This window comes from Heloderma suspectum, chromosome 1 (genome assembly GCF_057233095.1).
Source record: "Heloderma suspectum isolate Gila_16-S chromosome 1, 16-S_ref, whole genome shotgun sequence".
Taxonomy (NCBI): Eukaryota; Metazoa; Chordata; class Lepidosauria; order Squamata; family Helodermatidae; genus Heloderma; species Heloderma suspectum.
In genome coordinates, this window is record NC_139458.1 from 335,223,374 (window position 1) to 335,249,527 (window position 26,154).

At 45.7% G+C, this 26,154-nt stretch overlaps 1 protein-coding gene across 1 annotated transcript in view; it reads right to left on the bottom strand.

The window, feature by feature from the left end:
- Positions 1-1,731: 1,731 nt before the first annotated feature.
- The window catches only part of LOC146359526 (uncharacterized), a 59,709-nt gene continuing 35,286 nt past the window's right edge, over positions 1,732-26,154 (bottom strand). The window contains exon 5 of the mRNA XM_084816445.1: positions 1,732-1,916. Within this exon, the coding sequence (XP_084672571.1) occupies positions 1,732-1,916 (185 nt within the window). The remainder of the gene's footprint in view (positions 1,917-26,154) is intronic.

The window sequence follows — 26,154 nt, forward strand, 5'->3', positions numbered from 1 at the left end:
TCCCCTGAAAAGGCTACACAGAGGGTTGGGGACCCTGCTGGATCAAATGAGCTGTGGTGTGAGGGGAGGGGAAACCCTAAAAATCAGGCAGAGGCACCTCCTGTGAGTGGAGCCCTTCCATCCACAGAAGGCATCTCTTAGATCCAACCCATTCAGTACTTCAAAGACACTTCTTAACTATCCATATGGCTTAAACAGCATGATTCTCTCTGGCCAAGGAAAACTTGCAAGCAATTAACAGAAGAGGTGATTCAAATGACTGCTGCTGATCTATGTGGTTACCTTGCAGCAAGTCTCTGTGTCACCAAAGCCAAACCAAAAGCACCAACAACGATTAGCTCCCTTGACCCTTCACATGAGATTCAACTTATTTAGCGCATCAAATTCCCCATTAGGGACTACATTAGTGAAACCTATTAATCTCTGCAGAAATGCATGAGTTTCATCAAGAAAAAGATGTCACTGCTTATAGTCAAAATAGTTCTCCCAGAGTGCTTCAGATAATTTTTTTTGCTTGAATCATCTTGACATATTTGAATCATAAGACAATCATGGAACCTAATGTCTGTCATTCTTGTGGCTACAAAAAATAACAGGCTGAAGAATTCCACTAGTCTCTAGTTATGCTGTCCACATTACAGAGGCCAGAGGTGGGCAGAACTCAGGCTCACAAGATCGAGTTTGTTTGTTTTTACTAGAATCCCAAGTTCCACCAACTGGAACCTGGTACAAAGGATGCACACCTAGAAAACAAGAATTCTGAGCCCAGAAACTTGTTTTGACTACCAGAGGTCTATGGAGGTCATTGTCCTTCCCAGGGGAGGCTGGTGGCTGTGATGTCAGTGGGGTGGTGAATTTGCTCTGGATTTCAGTCAGAATCAGTTAGAATTCTAAAGGGGTTCTGACTGAAACCTGGAGTGGATTCACCACCTCACCAACATTGGAGACACCAGCCTTCGCTGATCCTTCCACATAAATACCCACTCCTAGTTACCCCACACACAAACACACAGAGAGCCTTTTTTTTTTTTGGCAATATATTGTTGGGAGGGGGGAGTTCTTTCCTTGATGCTGTTGTTTGGGAATCAGAAATCCTTGTGATCTAATGCAACTTGTCACACATGTTTGATTTCAGGCTTGAGCCTGCCTGAAAGTTGCACTCTGTGTCCTGAAAGCAATTCCTTTTTACTCCAAAGTCTATGAAGCCTGTTAAGGCACTCAGTGGTCAGATAAAAGCATTCAGCACATAGCCAGTGGCATTTGTTTCCTTTTTGACCACTTTCAGGCAGGCTCAAGCTAAGCACTGTTAATTTTGGAAATTAGACACGTGTGACACAATATAATGCATAAAACTAGATCAAACTGCACTTAACAAAAGTGTTCTATAAACACCGGAGAGATGTTTATTTGTTATGTTCACATTCAGGAACATCAAGCAATAAACATTCATTAATATTCTTCTGAGCTTCCAAATTCACATTTTTTGAAACATTAAGGGCGCACTCCTATGCATGTTTAGACAGAGAAAAGTCCTACAACCCCCAGCATTCCCCAGCCAGCCATGCTGGCTGGGGAATGCTGGGAGTTGTAGGACTTTTCTCTGCCTAAACATGCATAGGATTGCTCCCTAAGTGAGTATAAAAATGAATGAACGTTGGCATTAAAACCGAGAACCATTCTGAGTGGAATATATATGGATCGCTGTTCTTTCGGCTTACGTTCTGCACACGCTTACCGGCTGGCTACTCCTTGCGACTCAGACCAGGGCAGTTCACATGTAAACGCTGACTCCACGGCCTTCGGCTTGCATTTTTTAATCAGGTCCATTAACACTGCCTGGTGCCCTATTTTCTTTACCAGCTGCTGTACCATCCTGTCATTAAGAGCCAAGAGAGCAGCTCCACTCACTTCTTCCTCTAAGAGAAGAATCAAGGGATTGTTACATTTCGATTGCCCCTTGCTGCAAGTAGGTGGATGTTTCAAAGGCAACTGGCAATACCGGAGGCATAAATGGCTTCTCTGAAGCTATAGAAGACAAGTCCTCTGTGTAAACTGTAACAAGCAATCGATTGGGCTACACACTGTCCCCTTTCAACTGTGCTAGAATATTGACGTTCTTATGCAGTGGGCACCCAGGGCTCAAAAGAGCGGTGCCGAGACTGGAGACTGGCTAAGGCAGTCTCTGCTGTCCTAAGAACTCTTCTCTCCACCATTAGGTTGTGGTTTCCTAATGGGGATGAAAATGTATCCTACACGTGCTCAGTGGCACTGTTCTTTAACAATTACTTCAAATATTCTATGGCTATGCCCTGGTATTTCAAAAAATGGTTTTAGTACTAAGGCTGTTTCGGAAATAAAAGGAAAACTTTTCCTAGGATGAAAACCCACAAACCATCCGCAGCACTACTGTGTTATTACTATGTACATAGGAAGCAAACATTTACTTATCAAAAGGAATAATTTCCAATAGAAAGCTACATGACAAACAATACAATATACCTCTAGGGTTTTTAGGTTGTGGGGTACAAGAGAATTTCCTCCCCTATCCCCCACCCTGAAGAATACTTATCCTCTAAATCAATTACACACTAAAAATGTCTTACCACGAAATTTAGGAACCAGGTCCCCTAAGTTTTTCTGCAGCAACCAGTTGCAGACTTGATCAACTGACCAACCTTCCATCTTCATCTGCAGTGATGGTAAATTCCACTACAGAGTGTATAATCTTTGAGTCACTCCTCCTTTGCCCCAAACACCTGTATGGCAAGTATTCTTTGCAAGATAGGTCCACACTCCAACCTGAACACAATTTGTTCCAATATGAAACTATTTTACACACTGCATTCTTGCTGGCTGCAAGCAGCCAGTTTTACGATGGCTTTTTCACCTGCTCTTAGTATTCCAGTCTTGTTTTCCTCTGTTCTGAACAGGCAGCTTCATTCTTTATAACACAGAAACACTCCGAGATCCCACACCATTAACACCCAGGTTTCCACACAGATATGAGAAAGGTGTGAAATTCATCACCACTATGCTCATCAGGAAATGGCTGACATTTTACAGAAAAAGGGGTGGGGGGAGGAATAAAAAATAGGGGTCTCTCAGATAAATATTTATAGCAAACTGAACACATTAACCCACTCTGCTCCATGAAGAAGCTAGTCAAGTACATACTTTGGTCCAATGGGAGCAATAAGAAAAAGGGAGAAAATGCAAAGTCACACTCCACTTTTGTGAAGTCATTTTCAGTAGCACCTTACAATGCAAGCAATTTCTAGGAAATGTAACAAACTGAGGTGTTTCTAGGCAGACTTTTCTATGGGTCTGGTCCTATGGAGCTAGCAGCAAGAGGAGTTCAGGACAGCCACTGTCCAGTTCCTCCTTGTGGTCACTCAGGATTTGACCACTGCACTTAGCTTTACCTTGAGGGCTACTACGAAGGGGCCCTGCTCCCTCTTACCAACCAGTTTTCTCAGGTCTCTGCAAAGCAGAAATGTCCACTTGCTTTCATGAGACAGATTAGCACAGGTCTAAAACCTTTTATTCAAGCAGCAATGGTGAAAGTGGATTGCATGTTTCATGACTAACTTCTTGGTCAACTTCCTCCAGGAGAACCCTTGTGGTCTTCCAGATGTTTTGGTCGACAACCCCATCAGCCCTAGCTAGGATAGCCAACAGTGGTGGATGGGAGCTGTAGGCCAAAAATCTGGAGGGCCATAAATGGCCTAACCCTGGCCTAGGCAGTCCATAAGCCAGCACATTTGGCCAAGTGGCTGACTGCCAGGAGCAGCAGGTGCTTGCAACTGAGCTCAAGTCAAACCTCAGTTCAGTTAAACTGGTGCACCCATCCAGAGCGCTGAGAACTGATCTCATGACAGGTGTACAGGCAGCCATTTTGCAGATGCGTTTCCCTGCAACTCCAGTTAAAAGATCTGAGAAATACCATAGGAACTTGGGTAGGGAACTGGACTTGAGACGTGGTCCCAAACAGCAGTAGCGGTGTTGTTCAGATGGATCACTGCATGGGGGTGGGGGAGGCAGTGGACAAACAAGGCAAGAGGCCATTGGCCTGGTTCAGACATAACATTAAATCATAGTTTAGCACAGGCCTGGGGAACCTCAGGCTCGTGGGCCAAATCTGGCCCACATGGGGTCCTAATCCAGTCTTCTGGGGTTCCTCAACTGGCCCCACTCCCTTTCCCCCCAACCGCCAATAGGCCACCAATTGCTTGGTGGTTTCTTGGCATTTGCACAGTTATTTCCCAATGTAAATGGTTGGTGTGCCTCTCCTAAGGCTTATATACTGGCAGTAAGAGCTTTAAGCTAAAATATGCTGGCATTTCTGGTTGGGTTTTGTGTGTTTTTGCCTTTGGCCCCACCCGGTTTGCCCCACCCACACTGGAATACGGCCCAAGAACATCTCTGAAATTGAAATCAGCCCTCACACTGAAAGAGGTTCCATACCCCTGGTTTAACACTATGTGAATGAGTCTAGATGAGCCACAGTTTGGTCTTGGCTTGTTTCAATAAACCATGGTTTAAACTAACTACAGTTCCAGGTTTGGATGCAAGTCCAAACCATGGCTAGTTTAAACCATGAAGCAGATGCTTTTATTCTCTACTCTGCAACCACATCAGAGATGCACAGTGGGGAATGTATGACCCAAGGCTCCCCCAGGCTCATTTGCATAGCTCAAGTATGGTTTAGCATTATAGAATCATAGAATAGTAGGTTGGAAGGGACCTACAAGGCCATCGAGTCCAACCCCCTGCTCAGTGCAGGATTACATATGAACCAGGCTAGTGTGGCTGTATCTGAGCTCAGTGCCTCAGATAATTAGACATGTAGGCCTTAAAAGTGTAGGACATGGCAACTTTACCTCATCAAATGGTTTCTTATATCCTTAAAAAATGAAATGATCTAGCACAGAGCTGGAAAAATATTTCTCATTTTTAGGTGGAAACCAAAACTGGCTAATCCCCACCCTACACATTCTTAGGGTGCAATCCTATGCACGTTTAGACAGACAAAGTCATAGAACTCCCAGCATGCCCCTGGGAGTTGAGGACTTGTTCTGTCTAAACATGCATAGGATTGCACCCTTAGGCACTATAAAGCAAATTTCTACATATTCCCCTGGGATCTTTCTAGTCTTCGTATAGCATAATTTGTGTGAAATTCTTCTATTTGATTCCAAAACTCTAGAAGGATGCAATGTCTTTGAGAACTGTAGCGGTAGGATTGATTTAGTTATGACAACAGTAGCCACGCAGCTCCTCCCGCTGGCTAAGGAGCAATAACAGGGTGTGAAAAATCATTATTTGTTGAGAACTCTGGTGTAAATTAGAAATCACACCTTCCTGTCACACTTCTTGCTTCCTTGAGAAGATAAAGATTAAAAAAAAAAATCTTCAAAGATAAAATGGCATTCAATGCTGAATACATTTTACTGGAAAGATCACTTGTATTTAACTTTTAAAATTCCATGTTAAAAGATACATCAAAAGAGAAAAAATCCATTGCTTTACCATTATAAAGGAGGACTTTTTTCATCGGATTATGTCAATATACATGGACCAAATATATTAGCACTTCAAAGATGGTACAACTGTCGAAACGTGACCATGTAATATTTCAAGTTTGGCTACTTATCAGCAGGTCCCCTGGTGGGAGTATATCAAATCCAACCTTCGTCATGGGTGCCGTAAACAGATAGACCACCAGGTAAGTGGGTAAGTACTTTTTATTTAAACAATACTGGATGGTTGCTTCCAGTGGAGGCTGGTGGGCCCGATGTCAGTGGGGTGGGAAATCCACTCCAGGTTTCAGTCAGAACCAGTCAGAAATCTAAAAGACCTGTCCAAGGTGCTTCCACACCTTCTGACTGGTTCTGACTGAGACCCAGAGCAGATTCACCACCCCAGCAATATCGGAGCCACAAGCCTCGACTGATTACTTCCCTGGTTTCAGGTACATGTTCTCTTATGGTAGGAAGCTCCGCCTTTCACCCACTCCCTTGGGACCACCAGAGCTGCTCCCTCCTCACAGCTTTGCTCATGGTCCAGTCTTTTCTTCTCTGCAGGCCTCTATTTTGTATTTCCCCCTAGTGTACTCTGGGAGCCTCAGTCCACTCCCTTTGCCACTTCCTTTCACCTGGTTCACCTGGGGAATAGCCCCTCCTTGGCCAGGGAATATAGTTTTCAGGGGAGGTGAGCTGTAGGTTTTCCAGGGCTTCTTCCCTGAAGACCAAGCCTGAACCCACCCAAAATACATGACTAAGCCAAATACTTCTTAGAGATGTACCGATGCCCAGTTACTTCCAGGGGTCCAGTAGTATCCTACACTACCACATTCACATTTACGTGGCCAGGCGTGCGTACACGCAGCTGAGGCTAGTGCCCCAGCTGTGCCTATTCCTAGAGATGTCTGATCTGGCCGCGGTCACGCATGCCTTAGTTACATCCCATTTGGAGTGCTATAACACACTGGGGCTGCCTTCGAAAAATGTTCAGAAACCTCAGCTGGTCCAGAATGCTGCAGCCAGTCTGTAGACTACAGCCAGTTACAGGGAGCATGTGACTCCCTCGTCACAACAGCTCCGCTGCTACTGGTCTGTTCCAGGATACAATTCGAAGTGCTGGTATTGACCTATCAAGTCCTAAGTGGCTTGGGACCAGGCTACCTGAAAGACCGCCTTCTCCCATACAAGTCTTCCTGGGTTTTAAAACTTTCGGGGGAAGGCTGCTGTCATCAGAGGCACGATTGCTGAGTGAGGATGCCAGAGAGGGCCTTCTCGGTGGCTGCTCCCAGGTTCTGGAACTCCCTGCAAAGGGAGCCCAGGGGGGTTTCTCCATGACAACAGAAGGAGAAGTGAATTGAGAATCATCTGGATTTTCCTAGGAATCGGCTTTGATACGCTTTGGTCTGCGCAGGTCTCCACGAGTGAGTACACTGCACCATCATAAGTCACTTCACAAAACATACTTCCAGGGTGGTGGTTGTGGTGGTGCTTGGAGTGAACATTGTCTGGCTGGCAGAGGCTGTTCAACCAATAAGAGAGCCCCCCCCCCGACTCTCCCCCAACCTTTCTCTTTCTATAAATTCCTGGGAGGTTTCCTCCTGTGTGTCCACAAAAGCACTCTCTCCCCTTACCCACATTAATTACTTCCTTACAGCATGAAACATTACAGAAACACACCTTCTCCCTCCGTTAAAGCTTCCGATGCTGCGATAGAGCGAGGCTCCCCATTAATTACTCCCTTACAGCTGGGGAAGCACTTCAGAGCCTTTAGGAGCCCTGAGAATACTTGAAGCGCCCTGCCTCCAACCAGCCCTTTTCCTAACCTCCTTTCCCCTGAAGCTCCCGATGCTGCAAAGGAGCAAAGCTATGAATTAATTACTTTCAAAAAGAAAGGAAGTAAACATGAAAGACAAGCCTCATTGAACACAATGGGAGTTACTTCTGAGTAGACACCCATATGTTTGTGGTGGGAAAGACAGGGATGGGACAAGCAACCCCCTTTCAAACCCGATGCTGCGCAGGATCGAAGGTGTGAAATAGTTACTGCAAAACTGCAATAAACCAAACGACAGAGAATCACAGCTTTGAGATAGTGCTTTATAGCCTTTAGGGAATTCGTGCTTTAAAAAGTGCTATTTCAATTGAGGGGGGAATCTCTGTAAATTCCAAAGTGCTCATTCAGGGGACAAGCCTCATTGACCACAATGGGAGTTACTTCTGAGTAGACACTAATTGGTTTGTGCTGGAAAACAAGGAAGGGAAGCATAGGGACAGAAAACACCCCTTGACCGGGGTCATGGTGAAAGGCACACCCCTGGGCAGGGCTAGCATCACCAAGGTAAATGCGGGGGTTGGAGCACACAACAACTATACCGCAGAGAACCTGACTTAAAGAAAAGAAGTAGTCTCTGGAAATCTGCTCTTTCCATAAAAAGCTCCAGGATGGCCACAATGTCATGTGATCCATTTATAATACATTCCATTCCAGAGTTGTATCCACTGTCACTCTCAAGTATCACATCAGGCAATAGTAACTGATTGCTACCACTTCTGATGGTGAGGGGCAGTCAACCCTTTCCTCCCATGTATGGGGGTCATTTAGACATCACCTCCAAAGAGGAAATGCATTACCAAAAAGGAGGCCCAAAGCTGACACTGATTTGCATAAAATTTGCATACGTTACTTTGTAGACATAGTTGCAACTTTAGAAACAATTATTATAATTTTAATCGAAGTACACTATATCTCACCGTAGTGTGTGACCAGGCGATCCGTGTGCCTGCTCAGGCTGCTGTCCAGGAGCTGTTGATGGATAATGTCAAGGCCCAGCAATCCCTTATTCCTTACATGCTTTTCATGAGTGGGACTTACTTCTGAGACTGGGCTGCAGTCTTATGCACAGTTACCTTGAAGTAAATCCCACTGAACTCAGCAAGACTTATTTATCAGTAAAATGCTGTAAAGCTCTCAAACAGCTGCCTACCCTGAGGGCTGCAATCTTGTGCACACACGTCCCATTAAGCTCAGTGGAAATGACTTTCAAGTAAACATGCCATCTGAAACACCAAAGGCAGTAATTATACTTTTCTCTCCCCTCTTCTCCCACCCGCACATATTCTGAGATAATGAAATTAATCAATTGTCAGATTGGTGGCCTGGGATTTATTTGTTTGTTTTAAATGTTAGGATTGGGCTGGCATCTCTCACAGGGGCTGGCTTCTCATGACCACAAGCAGCATGGGCACCCCAGAAGGACCACCTGATGGTCAGGGGGAAGAAATAGCACCAGAATTGCAGGCAGGAGAACCGTCGTCATCATGCCATCCTCCAGCAGGAAAGGCAAACAATACTCAAAATATGGGGGAAGAATCAAGCCAAAGAGTGGAAAGACGAGGTCACATTTCAGAACCACAGTTGTGCCTCACCTTAGTCATGGTAAACCTGCCTCGTGCATTTCATGTTTTAATGGAGGGAGGCTGTAACGCACGCACGCAGCAGGGTATCTAGTGCAGGGTCCCTTTCAGAGAAAGAGCAATGACCCAGGAGGAGGAGCTGACTCTTGGGCGCGGCTGGCTGGAAGGCAGGGGAGGGTGTAGCAGGCTGGCAGTCCTCCTTTGGTCAGAAATACAGTGTGTAGATTCAACTGCAGTGGCGGCTGGTGACTCCAGCTCCGGAGGGACTGTGATTCCATTCTGGATTTAGTTACAACCAGCCAAAGCTCTAAGGGTGATATCCAAGGTTGGCCGAGGAATGAGCACAAGTGTCCTGCTTTTCATTGTACAATCATCTCTCTGGCCGCCTGTGGCCTCCTCAGCTTCCTACACTTCACTGAAAGCCCAGGTTAAGGCACCGTGAGGTAATTCCTCCCATAGGGCTTTTTCAGATCAGGAGGTGCAGGCAGCCTGGGAGGCTCGCTGTGATTAGGTAAGCTCAAAATCACCACAAACATAAATCATAAAACATCCTGAATGCGGCAGAACAATGGAAGCCTCTTTCATGGGGGGAGAAAACTTTCAGGAAATTGGAGGACAGATTTTGGCAGAGCACTAACTCCACCTCATCCCTGGAGCTGGACACAACTCTACCCCCACCTGCATTGTGGTGGATGCAAACTGGGGGCCAACCTGCTAAGAGAGTTGATGCTGTTGCAGCAAAAAACAACAACACACAACCCAAAGCCCTTAGGTAAAAAAGAAAGAAGCTGTGCTACAAGCCCTGCCAATGGGGAGCCCTGGCTGGGAGAAATCGTTGAAGATTTCTCCTCTCCCAAAGAAATTTGGTGAAATTGTCTCCTAAACTTCTCTGCCCACAAATAAGGTGGAGAATTTCAAGAGGCCATTTGCGCACAGCTCTACTTATAAACTACTTCAGTATGCAAACTATAGGAACTGAAGGTCCCAAAAGCACTAACATTGAACCACTGCACCCCCATCACACATCACACAATGCTGGTCTGCATGGCACCCATTTCCATTCTGGTGTTATACAACAAACTTCACCTCCTGTAGATCCAACAATCTCTCTCCACCTGAAAGCTGGGAACGGGACCTTTAGGAAGCATGGCCTGGCTTCTGGCCTAACCCTGAACTTGGAAGAAACATTTGCTATGGCAAAAAAGCCAAGAGAAAGCTCCCTCCTTTGGTTTGCAGAGAGGATCAATAAAGAACCAGTGAAGGGAGAGGAGCAAAGCATTAGCTTTTAAATATTGCTTTTCAAATTCCAAAGAACAAAGACAAAGTTTTGAGTAACATACATCACTTAACTTGTGGCTTGGTTTGGGATCTAAAATGCATTTGTTAGACCTGACTCACATAACATGACAACCCTCAAATAACCCATGGCTTGTTTAAGGGTTATTTGAGGGTTATCTAATCCTCAAATAACCCTTGACATGACTAGCCATGGCAAAGCAGGTCCCCATGGGCACCATGCAAAAAAGTGTTCCTGCGGGCACCTGGCACGACATGGCAGCACCTGTAGGTAAATGAACCCACGGTAGGCTGTTGTGACATGCAAACAGGCTGTCAGAGCAGTAAAAGCATATGTCTGCATGCAAATGAAATGGAGCACAAGTTATCTTCAGCCCAGCCCACCACTGCTAGGTGGCCCCAGAGAGCTTCTATGAAATGGAATTCAACCCTCAGGCTGAAAGAAGTTCTGCACCCCTGCCATATGGCATAACCAATGGCTAAGACGTTGAGCAACAGTTGAACAGCACTGCCTTCTGAGACCAGCTCTGTGGATAGAACACAATGCAAAACAGTGCCTCCACATTCTAGCCAGGCAACTCAGAAGGATCCCACGTCAATGGTATCAAAAGCCATTGAGAGGTTGCTTTTATTCAAACCTATGTAAGAAAGCTTACAATTCATTTACTGTAAATTCCACTTAGAGCCCGCAGTCATTTGCAACCACTAACAAAATAATTTACCTTGTCTTTGTCTTTGTCTTGACTGTGAATGTGAATAATAGAACTTTCATGACTTGGAATGGGTGTTTCTACTCGGGGTGTAAATTTTCTCAGAGCTGTGATTTTTCACATTAGCAGCCCTTTAAAAAGAATTCAAGGGAAGTTCACACTTGGTGCTGATTTGCTTCAGTATATTGTTGCAATGCAAATAAATTTGATGCAGCTAGATACACAGCATAAAATGCCCAGCAAAAAAAAGTAAAGAACTTTATGTTTTTCCTATGATTGATTCACAGTGTATTCTCTGCTTTCAGTGAGAGGTTATTAGGAGCCAGGATTATTTCCCTAGCTGGGAGTAGAATCCAGACCAAAACCTGGCACCTTCTCACCCAGCCAGTGGAGGCTGGTGACTCTGGTATCAGTGAATCTGCTCTGGGATTCAGTCAGAACTGGTCAGAACTCTAAAGGTACTGAACCCTATCCCCAAAACAGGTTTGGCACCTTGGATAGCTCCTTTAGAATTCTGACTGGTTCTGATTCTGGTTCTGACTGAAACCCAGAGTGGATTCACCGCCTCACTGACATTAGAGTCACCAGCCTCCACTGCACCCAGCAGTACATTTCACATTATTTAGCTCTCGTAATATGCTACCCTAACTACTGGTCACAGGTTTATTTGTCGTCCCCCATGGCAATTTCTTCCCTTACACTCAGCTGAAGAGTGAAATCCTTTCCAGAAATATAACACTGTATTTCCTTTAAAGAGCCTCCTCCAAATTACTCATCCACTGTGAAACGAACGTATCCAAAATGCTAGAATGTGGTAGCCCATACACCCACTTGCCTGCTTGTACGACTGGGTGGGCCTGGTTCCCAGTGCCAGGGTCAGCTGGGTGGGACAGCACTCTCTCCTTGTGCCCTTGCTAGGGACTGAGTGGGGGAGACCTGGAACTGCCAAAGCCCCAATCCTGTTACTGCGCCAGCACTCCCCAGCTCAACCCAAGAGCAGCTGAGCCAGGCTCATTCTTTGTCCTGAGTCAGAGGAGGCGTGGTGAGGTCAGCGGCACCTTGCACGAGACTGGGAGTGCACAGGAGATGCCCCAGAGGGCCTCTGTGCAGCTTCATGCACTGCACACAGAATCGGATGGGTCAACGGGGCTTAGGCACTGTCCTGTCAGATTGACTCCCGCTAGACAGAAGCTGCTGAGATGAGATCAGAAACTGCAGAGTATTCCAGGCCCAGCAGGGCGGGAGGAACAATGGAGGCTTTTTGGCTTCTCCATCCTCCTTTCCTGTATTTTCTGGTAGATGGACCTCTGAGCCCATCTAGCTGATGCATGCGGTCAGGGGCAGGTACTGAGAGGCTTGTGGATTCATTCACACCACTTGCCAGTCCCCCACATGCCCATTTCATCCCGCCCTGAGGTCATGACCCCAACCCCAGGAGAGGAAGGCGCCATAGAGCTTTCCATGGTGGCTGGGGGGAGTGGGGAAAGGAAATCCCTGCTCGGATCCCCCCACCTCGAAGTTGTAGCATTGCCTACAGCAGGGGTTGGCAATGTGACCCTCCAGATGTTTTGGCCTAAAACTCCCATCAGCCCTAGCTAGCAGAGCCAATGGTGAGGGATCATGGGACCTATTGGCCAACTCATCTGGAGGGCCCTCAACTCAGCTTGCCTGTCCCTGGTCTCCGGCCTGGGGGTTTGCTCTCCTAAGGGCTTATTTCACAGTGGGAAGTGGGGCAGAGCTCCGCTTGCCATGCTTTGGATGACGTTCAGAAGCACAAATCTCTGTGAAGTTGTAGCCGAAAGTAGCCCCTTAAGATGGAGCCATAAGAGGAAGATCACGCATCTCCAACTGAGAGTTCCTTGGGGCTACAGGCTCTGGCCTCATCCATCGGCTAGAGAACCGAGGGCCGCTGGGGGGCTGCACCTCCTGCCTCCCGGGATGAACATCATCGCAGGGGGGAGACCAACCTGGTCCTATACATCAGTCAGTGGTGTGTTTGCTTTCCTTCCCCTCCTTCCTCCCAATCCTTTTTCCTTTTGTGTCATGTCTTTTAGATTGTAAGCCCGAGGGCAGGGACTGTCTTAATATTCATCTTTGTACGCCACTCTGGGAGCCTTTTTCAGCTGAAGAGTGGGGTAAAAACACCCTAAATGAACAAATAAATAAATAAATAAATAAATAGTGATCAACATTATGTGGTAGCACTTGAAAGTCAAGCTAAGCAGTCACACTCTGCCATTGCTGATTGTTTTAATGATGCCTATTAATAATTGTCAGTTAACAGAACAGAGAAAAGAAACCAGCTACAGTAAGCTACTATAGAATCATAGAATCATAGAATAGTAGGGTTGGAAGGGGCCTACAAGGCCATCGAGTCCAACCCCCTGCTCAATACAGGAATCCAAGTCAGAGCATCCCTGACAGATGGCTGTCCAGCCTCGTCTTGAAGGCCTCCAGTGTGGGAGAGCCCACCACCTCCCCAGGTAATTGGTTCCATTGTCGTATTGCTCTGACACTCAGGAAGTTTTTCCTGATGTTCAGCCGGAATCTGGCTTCCTGTAACTTGAGCCCATTATTCCGTGTCCTGCACTCTGGGATGATCAAGAAGAGATCCTGGCCTTCTTCTCTGTGACAACCTTTCAAGTACTTGAAGAGTGCTATCATATCTCCCCTCAGTCTTCTCTTCTCAAGGCTAAACATGCCCAGTTCTTTCAGTCTCTCTTCATAGGGCTTTGTTTCCAGTCCCCTGATCATCTTTGTTGCCCTCCTTTGAACCCTCTCCAGTTTGTCTGCATCCTTCTTAAAGTGTGGTGCCCAGAACTGGACACAGTACTCCAGATGAGGCCTAACCAGTGCTGAGTAGAGGGGAACTAGTACTTCCCGGGATTTGGAAGCGATGCTTCTATGAATGCAGCCCAAAATAGCATTTGCCTTTTTTGCAGCCACATCACATTGTTGGCTCATATTCAGCTTGTGATCGACAACAATTCCAAGATCCTTCTTGCTCGTAGTGTGGTTGAGCCACGTATCCCCCATCTTGTAACTGTGCATTTGGTTTCTTTTTCCTAGGTGCAGAACTTGGCATTTGTCCCTATTAAATGCCATTCTGTTGTTTTCTGCCCAGCACTCCAGTCTATCCAGATCACTTTGAATTTTGTTTCTGTCTTCCAAAGTATTAGCTATCCCTCCCAATTTTGTGTCATCTGCAAATTTGATCAGCATTCCCTGCACCTCCTCCTCCAAGTCATTAATAAAAATGTTGAAGAGCACTGGGCCCAGGACTGAGCCCTGCGGTACCCCACTCGTTACCTCTCCCCAGCTTGAGAAGGTCCCATTGATAAGCACTCTTTGAGTCCGATTCTGTAGCCAACTGTGGATCCACCGGATCGTTGTTTCATCTAGCCCACATCGAGCTAGTTTGCTCATCAGGATATCATGGGGCACTTTGTCGAAAGCTTTGCTGAAGTCGAGGTATATGATGTCTACAGCATTCCCACGGTCTACAAGGGAGGTGACTTGATCAAAAAATGAGATCAGATTTGTCTGGCAGGACTTGTTCTTGACAAATCCATGTTGGCTTCGAGTAATCACGGCATTGTTGTCAAGGTGCTTCCAGATGGATTGCTTTATGATCTGCTCCAGAATTTTCCCAGGGATTGATGTCAGACTGACTGGTCTGTAGTTCCCAGGTTCCTCCTTTTTACCCTTTTTGAAGATAGGGACAACGTTAGCCCTCCTCCAGTCATCTGGCACTTCCCCCATCCTCCATGATTTCTCAAAGAGAATAGACAGCGGTTCTGAGAGTTCTTCTGCCAGTTCCTTTATGACTCTAGGATGCAGTTCATCTGGCCCTGGAGATTTGAACTCATTCAAAGTAATGAGGTGTTCCTTGACCATATGCCTGTCGATCTCAAGCTGCAATCCTGCCCCTTCAGCCTGTACTTCGCCTTTGCCAGGGGGGTCATAGACCCTCTTTTGGGAGAAGACTGATCCAAAGTAGGAATTGAACACCTCTGCCTTTCCTTTGTCATCTGTTATCGTTTTGCCATCCTTATTTAATAGCTGAACAACCATTTCTTTCCTCTGCCTTTTACTATGCATGTAGCTGAAGAAAGCCTTTTTGTTGTTTTTAGCATCCAAAGCATACTAGGGGCTTTGGATGAATGCTCTTAGGTGTTGTAAAGGGCAGAGTAAATTACTAGTTTTCATTCAACAAAATAATAGGTCAGCAACAGCAACTATGTGTGGGAATATTGGAAAGCAGTTTGCTAAATTTGCAGATAGCAGTTGCAATAAATGGTCTGTTAAGACTTATAGTCAAGGTGAAAAAGAAGGATAAAATGCTTTATTCAAGGTAAAGAAAAAAGGAACATACATAGTCTTCTCAGCTGCCAGAAAATAAAACAGCACCTCATTGCAGACGGAGGAGAAAAAGGGGAGGAAATGAGATAAGAAGGGAAGTGGTCAAGATATAGGAATGGACAAAGGACAATTAAAGACAGGTTAAGCAAGTTAACCCCTTATTTACCATTTCCCCCCCAAGATGCTTTGCTTTTAAACCTTGACCTCCCCATTTCACTGCATGTTCTATCATTCTTGAAAGTCCTGCCTCGCCTCAACATGTCAACATGTGCCAAAAGCAGCTGTGTTCTCTTTTACCTCCACTCTATCCCCACTCCAGCTCTGCCACACAGTCCTTTTTGTTGTTGTTGTTGTTGTTGCTGTCATAGCACTGTGAATGTCCAACAGAAAGTGTAAAATAAATGTGATAACTAGTTGGTTTTTAATTGATTTTTCATACTGGGGAAATGTTGGTGTGAGAATCTGCAAGTGGGGTGTGATTATTCAAAGACATGGAAGAACTTTCCATTCAATACAAAAAATATCTTTTTTAAAAAACCAAAACCCTCTTTGAATAGAAAATGAACATTATTAGCATATGACAATGGGGAACATTATTAGCATATGACAATATGACAAGGCCTTGTGAGTATGGCCTTGTGAGTGGGGGTAAGGGAAACATGAGTGAAAATCTGCCTGAAATATGCATGGTTCTGGCAAAATGAAGTGGGGATTTGTTTTGTTTTACACAGAATGCTTTATTTTTATTTTTATTTTGGCTATATAACAGAAAAAAGTAAAAACAAAACAAACAAACAAACAAGAACAACAATGAAACTGATTTAAAAATCCATTCATGGTACTCGTTAGGTAAGTTCACACAACACGACAACCCACCCTGCGAAATAAGCGAAGTAGTGTGGGTTGTTGCTGGAACAGCCCACGGTGAGCCCCACAGACAATTAGGCTTACCGTGGGTTGTTTTCACCCTCCTTCCCCCTCCAGCCAGCTCCAGCATGTATCCCAGGAGACATGATGGCAGAACGCATCTTGCCTGCCACCAAGTCCTGCTCCCTGTTCCAATCACAACCCTGGTCGCGTTTGGAGCTTTCCTCTTTTTTTGGTGCCCCGACATTTGCTCAAAATTGGGCTAATTTTTTAAAAAAATATTCAGAATGTGGACAAATGTCTTTGTACTTGGAGGGGGGGTCAGTTTTTCACAATTGCAGAGGTGTGCAATTGCAGCTGTCAAACTATATGTATCTTTGCCTTGTCTATTGCCTTGTATGTTTCAGTTGCCAAAGGGAACAAAGTGTACTAGGAAACATACAAGGTAATTGACAAGATGGGGTTGCATATGCTAGTTGGACAGCCTTTGAAAGTTGGCAGGTGTGGGGGGAAGGGGACCAGATCAGCCCCTTAGCAAAGTTATCCTTATGTCTTAAAGTCTGGGATTTACACTTGGGGGTCCCCTCTTCCATTCTACCCCTCCCTGAGTCTCCCACATGTCATTTTAAGGTGATCTAGGATCCACTCCATTTTCAGAGCTCCCCTTTTACTGCAAATGGGAGCTCCAAAAATGGGGTGGACCTTAGATTACTGTTAAAACCACTTGGGGGAGACTTGGGGAGGGGTGGAATGGAAGGGGAGACCCCTAAGGGTAAGTTCTACACTTGAGATCTCGAGGGTAACTGTGCTAAGGGTGCAATCTGATCCCATTTCCCCAACCTATCAATGGGTAATTTGTGCACACTGACAGCTGTCAAATTGAGGAAAGGGGATCAGATCGCACCCTTAGCAACCTGATCCCCAGAGCTTCAACTGCGGAACTTAGCCCTCTCAGGGGGCACATTCCAGTGGTGGGCAGGGCCAAAGCTAAAAGGTGCAGGGCCAAAAATTAAAAAAAAATACCACCATAATTTGAGCTTAAACCTCTTACTGCAACAAACAGAGCCTTAGGAGGGGCATTTCAACATTTTAGAATGGGGGAAAAACTGCACAAAAGCCGGGAAACCACAGAACAATTGGTGGTCAGGGGAAAGGAGGCATAGTCATCTGGGGAACACTGACGAGCTGGATTAGGACCCCAAGAGGGCCGGATTGGGCTTCTGGGCCTGAGATTCTACACCCCTGCCTTAAAGGAACATTTTATTTCAGATCAGTAGGTAGAGCAAACATAATCCACACTACTATTCCTTTTTCCCATAGGGCTACAGATGTGGGTTTCCCCAAATGCAAAGAACCGAGGCAGGATCAGAGATAAATATTTGCTAGGAGGTACATGGTCCATGGGGTCACGAAGAGTCGGACACGACTGAACGACTGAACAACAACAACAACAGTATATGCAGTTGGTTTATACATGCTTTTCTCCCTACACTACATGCCCTTTGTTGCATTGCTTGTGCAGCTTGATCTTATCCCTGCTTGTGGACTCAGGAAGACCATCTGGGGGAGGGGGAGGAGTTGCTGCTCCTACTGCTGCCCCCCCTCGCATCTGCCGCCTGAGGCAGCCACTTCACTTTGCATAATGGTAGATCCAGCCCTAACAAAACCCCTGGATGCACATCCTTCATACAAAGTGCTAGCCAAGCTAGTTAGGCCACTCCATTGCTTTGATCGCAGAGCAAAACCTTGAGCAGATCCAGCAGTGTCCTGCAACACTTTGCTGGGGAAGATTTATATCAGCAGGCTAGCAGTCTTTCACATGAGCTCATGCCGTCCAGCTGATCTTCTTATTAAGGAACCCCTAGAATCTTCCAGGATTCCTCAGAAAACAGCTTGAAAACCAGCATTTTAAGACTTTCATAAGAAGTACATTCCTAAAATGACACTGGATATTGTTTCAGTTGAAAGCATTTGCTTTCCCTGTTGAATATCACATTGTTTGACACTGGTGCAATTAGTGGTTGTTTCTGAGCCTGGTAGGGCAGCCTTCCCAACCTGGTGCTCTCCAGATGCATTGGGACTGCAACTCCCATAATTCCCAGCCAACATGGCCAATGGCCATACTGGCTGGGAATTATGGGAGTTGCAGTCCCAGCGCGTCTGGAGGGCACCAGGTTGGGAAAAGCAGTATTCTTCCCAAGAAAACCCCATGGAATGTATCACAAGGCTAAAAGAGATGACGTCGGAAGATGAGCCCCTCAAGTTGGAAGGTGTCCAATATACTACTGGGGAAGAGCAGAGGGAATTTCCAAGTAGCGCCAGAAGGAGTGAAGCGGCTGGGTCAAAGCCGAAAGGACACTCAGCTGTGGATGTGTCTGGTGGTGAAAAGAAAATCTGATGCTGTAAAGAACAATATTGTTTAGGAACCTGGAATGTCAGATCAATGAATCAAGGTAAGCTGGAGGTGATCAAACATGAGATGGCAAGATTAAACAGTGACATCTTGGGAATCAGCAAACTAAAATGGACAAGCATGGGCAAATTTAATTCAGGTGACCATCATATCTACTACTATGGGCAAGAATCCCTTAGAAGAAATGGAGTAGCACTCATAGTCAACAAAAGGGTGGGAAAAGCAGTACTGGGGTACAATCTCAAAAATGATAGAATGATCTCAATACGAATCCAAGGCAAACCATTCAACATCACAGTAATTCTAGTCTATGCCCCAACCACTGATGCTGAAGAAGCTGAGGTTGATCAGTTCTATGAAGACCTACAACACCTTCTAGAACTAACACCAAAAAAAGATGTCCTCTTCATCATAGGGGATTGGAATGCTAAAGTAGGAAGTCACGAAATCACTGGGATAACAGGCAAGCATGGCCTTGGTGTACAAAATGAAGCAGGACAAAGGCTAATAGAGTTTTGCCAAGAGAACACGCTGATCATAGCAAACACTCTTTTCCAACAGCACAAGAGGCGACTCTACACATGGACATCACCAGATGGTCAATATCGAAATCAGATTGATTATGTCCTTTGCAGCCAAAGATGGAGAAGATCTATACAGTCAGTAAAAACAAGATCTGGAGCTGACTGTGGCTCAGATCATGAGCTTCTTATTGCAAAATTTCAGCTTAAATTGAAGAACATAGGGAAAACCACTAAACCATTCAGGTATGACCTAAATCATATCCCTTATGAATATACAGTGGAGGTGAGGAATAGATTTCAGGGATTAGACCTGATAGACAGAGTGCCTAAGGAACTATGGACGGAGGTCCGTAACACTGTTCAGGAGGCAGCAACTCAATCCATCCCCAAGAAAAAGAAATGCAAGAAAGCAAAGTGGCTGTCTGATGAGGCTTTACAAGTAGCTGAAGAAAGAAGGGAAGCGAAAAGCAAGGGAGAAAGGGGAAAATATATCCAACTGAATGCAGAGTTCCAGAGAATAGCAAGGAGAGACAAGAAGGCCTTCTTAAATGAACAATGCAAAGAAATCGAAGAAAACAATAGAATGGGAAAGACTAGAGATCTCTTCAAGAAAATCGGCGCTCTCAAGGGAACGTTTTGTGCAAAGACGGGCATGATAAAGGACAAAGAAGGCAGGGACCTAACAGAAGCAGATGAGATTAGGAAGAGGTGGAAAGAATACACAGAAGAACTCTACAGGAAAGATCTGAATGTCCCTGATAGCCATGATAGTGCGGTCACTGAACTTGAGCCGGACATCCTAGACAGTGAAGTCAAGTGGGCCTTAGGAAGCATTACTAACAACAAAGCTAGTGGAGATGACAATATTCCAGCTGAGCTATTTAAGATCCTAAAAGATGATGCTGTTAAAGTGCTGCACTCAATATGCCAACACATTTGGAACACTCAGCAATGGCCGCAAGACTGGAAAAGGTCAGTTTACATTCCAATTCCAAAGAAGGGCAACGCCAAAGAGTGTTCAAACTACCGTACCATTGCGCTCATTTTACATGCCAGCAAAGTTATGCTCAAAATCCTACAAGCTAGGCTTCAGCAGTATGTGAACTGAGAACTACTGGAAGTACAAGCTGGGTTTCGAAGAGGCAGAGGAACTAGAGATCAAATCGCCAACATTCGCTGGATCATGAAGAAAGCAAGAGAATCCCAGAAAAATGTCTATTTCTGCTTCGTTGACTACACTAAAGCCTTTGATTGTGTGGATCACAACAAACTGTGGCAAATTCTTAAGGAGATGGGAGTACCAGACCACCTTACCTGTCTCCTGAGAAACCTGTACGAGGGTCAAGAAGTAACAGTAAGAACCAGACATGGAACAACCAATTGGTTCAAAATTGGGAAAGGAGTACGACAAGGCTGCATATTGTCGCCCTGCTTATTTAATTTATATGCAGAGTACATCATGAGAAACGCCGGGTTGGATGAATCACAGGTCAGAATTAAGATTGCCGGGAGAATTATCAACAACCTCAGATACGCAGACGATACCAACCTAATGGCAGAAAGCGAAGAGGATCTAAAGAGCCTCTTGTTGAGGGTGAAAGTGGAGAGTGCAAAAGCTGGTTTGAAACTCAACATTAAAAAAACTAAGATCATGGCATCTGGCCCCATCACTTCCTGGCATATGGAAGGGGAAGAAATAGAAGCAGTGACAGATTTTATTTTCTTGGGCTCCAAGATCACCGCAGACGGTGACTGTAGCCATGAAATTAAAAGACGCTTGCTCCTTGGGAGGAAAGCTATGGCAAACCTAGACAGCATAGTAAGAAGCAGAGACATCACCTTGCCAACAAAGGTTCGTATAATCAAAGCTATGGTTTTCCCAGTAGCAACGTATGGCTGTGAGAGCTGGACTCTAAGGAAGGCTGAGCGCCGAAGAATTGATGCTTTCGAACTGTGGTGCTGGAGAAGACTCTTATGAGTCCCCTGGACTGCAAGGAGGTCAAATCAGTCAGTCCTAAAGGAAATCAACCCTGACTGCTCCTTGGAAGGACAGATACGGAAGCTGAAGCTCATACATTTTGGCCATCTAACGCGAAGAGAAAATTCCCTGGAAAAGACCCTGATGCTGGGAAAGACTGAAGGCAAAAGGAGAAGGGGACGGCAGAGGATGAGATGGCTAGATAGCATCACCGATGCAATGAATATGAACCTGAGCACACTCCAGGAGAGAGCGCAGGACAGGAAGGCCTGGCGTGCTATGGTCCATGGGGTCACGAAGAGTCGGACACGACTGAACGACTGAACAACAACAACAACAAATGAAGGCACAATTACCACAGAAACACATCTAGTCTCCACTGCCACCTCTCTGGGAATCAGTCCAAGTAAGTCATCAGCACTGCAAATAGCCACTTGGGGGCAAATAACAACGGGCAAGGGTGATGACAGTACATACATACATACATAGTGGGGTTGTAGGAAAGGGTTAATCCCCCTTTCCTTGCGCTCTGCAGGCACAATTCAGCTTGGGGGGCTGCACAGCTGCCCCCCTCCCAAATAAAGTGGCCAGTGTGAAACTTCCTATTTAGAATGCATGCTTAATGTAAAGTGTAGTTTGACCCTAAGAAAGGTGTCCTAACCAGGCATATGCTCTAAACAGCAAGATGTTCCTGGGACACGTCCAAACAAATCCTATTCATGAGTAAGTGCCACTAATTTCAGCGGGACTTACCCCCCGCCCTCAAGAAGTGAGCATAGGAATACATGCTTCTTCTAATCTGTGGTTTTCAATCTTTGTGGATGTCTATGAGACAATGTGTTCTTTAGAGCTACGTGAAGCCGGAATAGCTGGCTAGTGGGAAGATTTCCAGTTTCAATTAGATCTATCTGGGGGAGGGGGGGAGACTAGCAAGAAAAAAAAATGTTGGCAATTAAGCCAACTGTCAATTTTAATAAAATGTCTGAAAGCAAAACAATTGCTGGTTGTTTAAACTTTGTGATAGACCATCTCCTAATTCCATTTAAAATTACACACTCTAATTATGTTTATTTGGATCTCCGTAGGCTGGAACATTTATTCATTTCCGCAAATAATAAACCATCAGCCTCAGTCAAAACTGTTTGTTGCTATTACTTGATTTTTTACTGCCAAAATGCTCATTTGGCTTTTATAAATCTAAGTCGTCCTGAATTTTTGAGGTATTACTTAGTTTTTGATTGGTTCTTTAACCCAGCAAGAACAATTATTCCCCCCTCAACACTACTACCACCACCACCACCACCAAATAGTTACAAAATAAATAAACAGATCTCTGGTAACAATGGGATGCCTTGTCCTTCCTACCCATACTGGAGACTAGTTTTCTTCCCACTGGAAGTGCCAAATTTTCCAGCTCTTGTTCCTAGTCTAGGGACATTCCATGAGCATCAAGCCCAGTACATGCAGTTGGAAAAGCATGGGAAGAGAGTGCAGTGGAGCAGCTCATAAAACCCTTGCAAGTACAGATTCAGCTGTAGCCCCATTCAGGTGTGATGCTTTGAACAGGGCAGAGCAAAGCATGCAAGGGCTGCAGGGCCGTGCACACCATTCTCAATGTCCCAGGTCAATGATGTCCACTCAGTCCTGGACCTTCCCACTTTGAAAGGTTGAGTAGAGGCGTCCATGCAGTCACGAACCCTACTTCATCAGGGTTCCCGGTCACACAAAGGTGTCTATTCACATTCAAGCGAACTTGAAAAGAGCTTCCCTCCGCCTCCGGTCCTCGCCACTTGATGCGGAAGGTCAGGGACTGAGAGGGTGGGGCCAACACATGCACATAGGGGACGGGGCCAGCAATGTGGCCCAGTGTTCCTTGCATGTGTTGATCTGTCATAACAGGTAGGCAAGGGCTTGTGTGACAGTCACATCTCATTTGGCCCTGAGAAACACACAATTGTATCTCTTAATTTGGGGCACCTATAGGCAATGATTCTACAGGGGTCTGCACAATTCCCTCATGCATTGAAAGTGTGTGAGAGAATGTAAGAAGAGCCATGCTGGATCAGACCAAGGGTCCATCTAGTCCAGCATCCTGTTCACACAGTGGCCAAGCTGCTGCCCACAGGAAACCCACAAGAAGGACATGAATGCAACAGCACCCTCCTTCCACTGTGTGACAGTGGTGCAAGGCTGCCCTTGATGTTTCACAAGCTGACCATGCCCCTCAGTGATGACACGTGCACCAGCCACATCCCCACCATGCATTGATAGGCATGTAGGGTCCTCCCTTCACACAGTTGCCAAATGCACAGCCAGTGTGGGGTGTGGCTGCCACACACATTTTCATCAGAAGGATGAAGCTAACCAGCACAGCCCCATGACCCTCTCATGCATGGTTTCAATGTGCATGGACAATGAACCTGTCCCTCCATGTATGTTTTACCACAGCCTTCCCCAACCTGGTGCCCTCCAGATGTGTTGGACTACAACTCCTACAACATCACTCCAGCCAGCATGGTCATTGACCATTGGCCATAGCAGCTGGGGATGGTGAAAGTTTGTGGTCTAACATTGACCATTGGCCATAACAGCTGCGGATAATGAAAGTTGTAATCTAACATGTCTGGAGCTGTAAAGGCTGGTGGCTCTGATGTCAGTGGTGTGATGAAACCAGCTCCTATAGAGTTCTGACTGGTTCTGGTTCTGACTAAAACCTGGAGTGGATTCACCATCCCACTGACATCAGAGCCACCAGCCTCCACTGGTCTGGATGGCACTAAATTGGAGAATGCTGCTTTTATCAGATCAACTGTGTAGAATCAGGGTTTCACTGCAATGGAGGAAAAGTAATAATGCTCTGAATTGCACATTACCTTAGGGGTGGATGGACTCACCTGCACCCAGCTTTGTCGGGTGCTCACTCAGCCGCCACCACCTGCCCCTGTTTGCAGCTCTGTGTGAGCTTCTGGATGGCCTGATGAGCACCCAATGAAGCTGCGGGGCTGTACGCCCTCATAGCAAGTGACCATTTCATGCAACCATGGCAGCTCGGGCTCTTCTGGGAAGGTCATGTTGTATACTTGGAGGCTGTAAAGGGGCTATTTACACAACATTGCAGGCATGAATGCTCAGTGGCTCAGCAAGTGGGGTCCAGGAGGGCGAGCGAGAGGGGGTCCGTTGGACTCCACCACCCCACCTCCGCGGACTCTCATGACATCCCTACATTGCCTTGGTTGACTGCAGAATTACTGCAAGTTTTACAGCAGAGGTTAATGTTGCTGGCACTGATGTTGAGTTGTATTATTCCACCATCATCACTTTCCAAGTGATGAGAAGTTTCTGCACTTACTCAAGTTCGGTTCCTTTCTGAAGGAGGTCCCTAGATACTTACTGGTATTGTGTAATATTTGCATTTATTTACAAATATAAATGGACATAGGTGGAGGCATAGCTTAAACACTCCAGCGGACAAAGTCCACTGCTGTCACATCAGATCTTTTGGGAGACAATCAGTACTCTAAGTGGCTTACCGATCCCAAACTCAGCTATCCATTTCTTCCTCTGTGACTCAGTCAAACTGCCATCCCTCTCACACACAGACATCTGGATTACCTCATCCTTTGCTGGGAGGGGGAAATGTTCTGCTCCCTTCTCTGATCAGTTTTCCCATGCAGAACAGTCCCCAAACTAATCCTGTATCAAGAAGCAATTGGCTAACTATATAGTTCCCATGGCAACTTATCACATGTAGTTTACCTAGCAAAAGGATAGGACATGTCCTGCCAGAACTGGCCAGCCAGTGGGCCTGTTAGCATGTAACACTAAACTACCATGGGTTAATTAACCCTCAGAGCATTGCAGCATGTGAAGGTGGCCATTTTGAATGTGCAAGCTGTGATAGGCACACACTGCACCGTGCATATTCAAAATGGCAGCTGGTGCACGCTGAGAAGCCCCATGGGTTCATAGAATCATAGAATCATAGAATAGTAGGGTTGGAAGGGGCCTACAAGGCCATCGAGTCCAACCCCCTGCTCAGTGCAGGAATCCAAGTCAGAGCATCCCTGACAAATGGCTGTCCAGCCCCGACTTGAAGGCCTCCAGTGTGGGAGAGCCCACCACCATTGTTAATTCACTCACAATGGCTTAGCGTTATGTGAGAACCAGTTGGAATGCCAGTTCAGCAAATTGTCTTCCCCCTTCTGCTATCTTGCTTCAAGTAGGCAGGGTTATGTACCTCTTTTAAAAATTCATTAACTGCATGGATGTTTATAACATTCAACATATATCCATCTCTTTTTTGAAAGCATAGTTTTAAAATAGTTGAAAAACGGCTTCAGGAAATTATTTATTGTTTTATACTTTTAAAATTGATTTTATCTGTATGCCACCCTGAGATGTTAAGGATATAGGGCGGGATAGAAAAGTTTTAAATACATTGTTGTTGTTGTTGTTGTTGTTCAGTCGTTCAGTCGTGTCCGACTCTTCGTGACCCCATGGACCATAGCACACCAGGCCTTCCTGTCTTGCGCTCTCTCCCGGAGCGTGCTCAAGTTCATATTCATTGCATCGGTGATGGTATCTAGCCATCTTATCCTCTGCCGTCCCCTTCTCCTTTTGCCTTCAGTCTTTCCCAGCATCAGGGTCTTTTCCAGAGAGTTTTCTCCTCGCATTAGGTGGCCAAAATATTTGAGCTTCAGCTTCATTATCTGTCCTTCCAATGAGCACTCAGGGTTGATTTCCTTTAGGATGGACTGATTTGACCTCCTTGCAGTCCAGGGCACTCGTAAGAGTCTTCTCCAGCACCACAGTTCGAAAGCATCAATTCTTCGGCGCTCAGCCTTCCGTATAGTTCAGCTCTCACAGCCATACGTTGCTACTGGGAAAACCATAGCTTTAATTAGATGGACCTTTGTCGGTAAGGTGATGTCTCTGCTTCTTACTATGCTGTCTAGGTTTGCCATAGCTTTCCTCCCAAGGAGCAAGCGTCTTTTAATTTCATGGCTACAGTCACCGTCTGCAGTGATCTTGGAGCTCAAGAAAATAAAATCTGTCACTGCTTCCATTT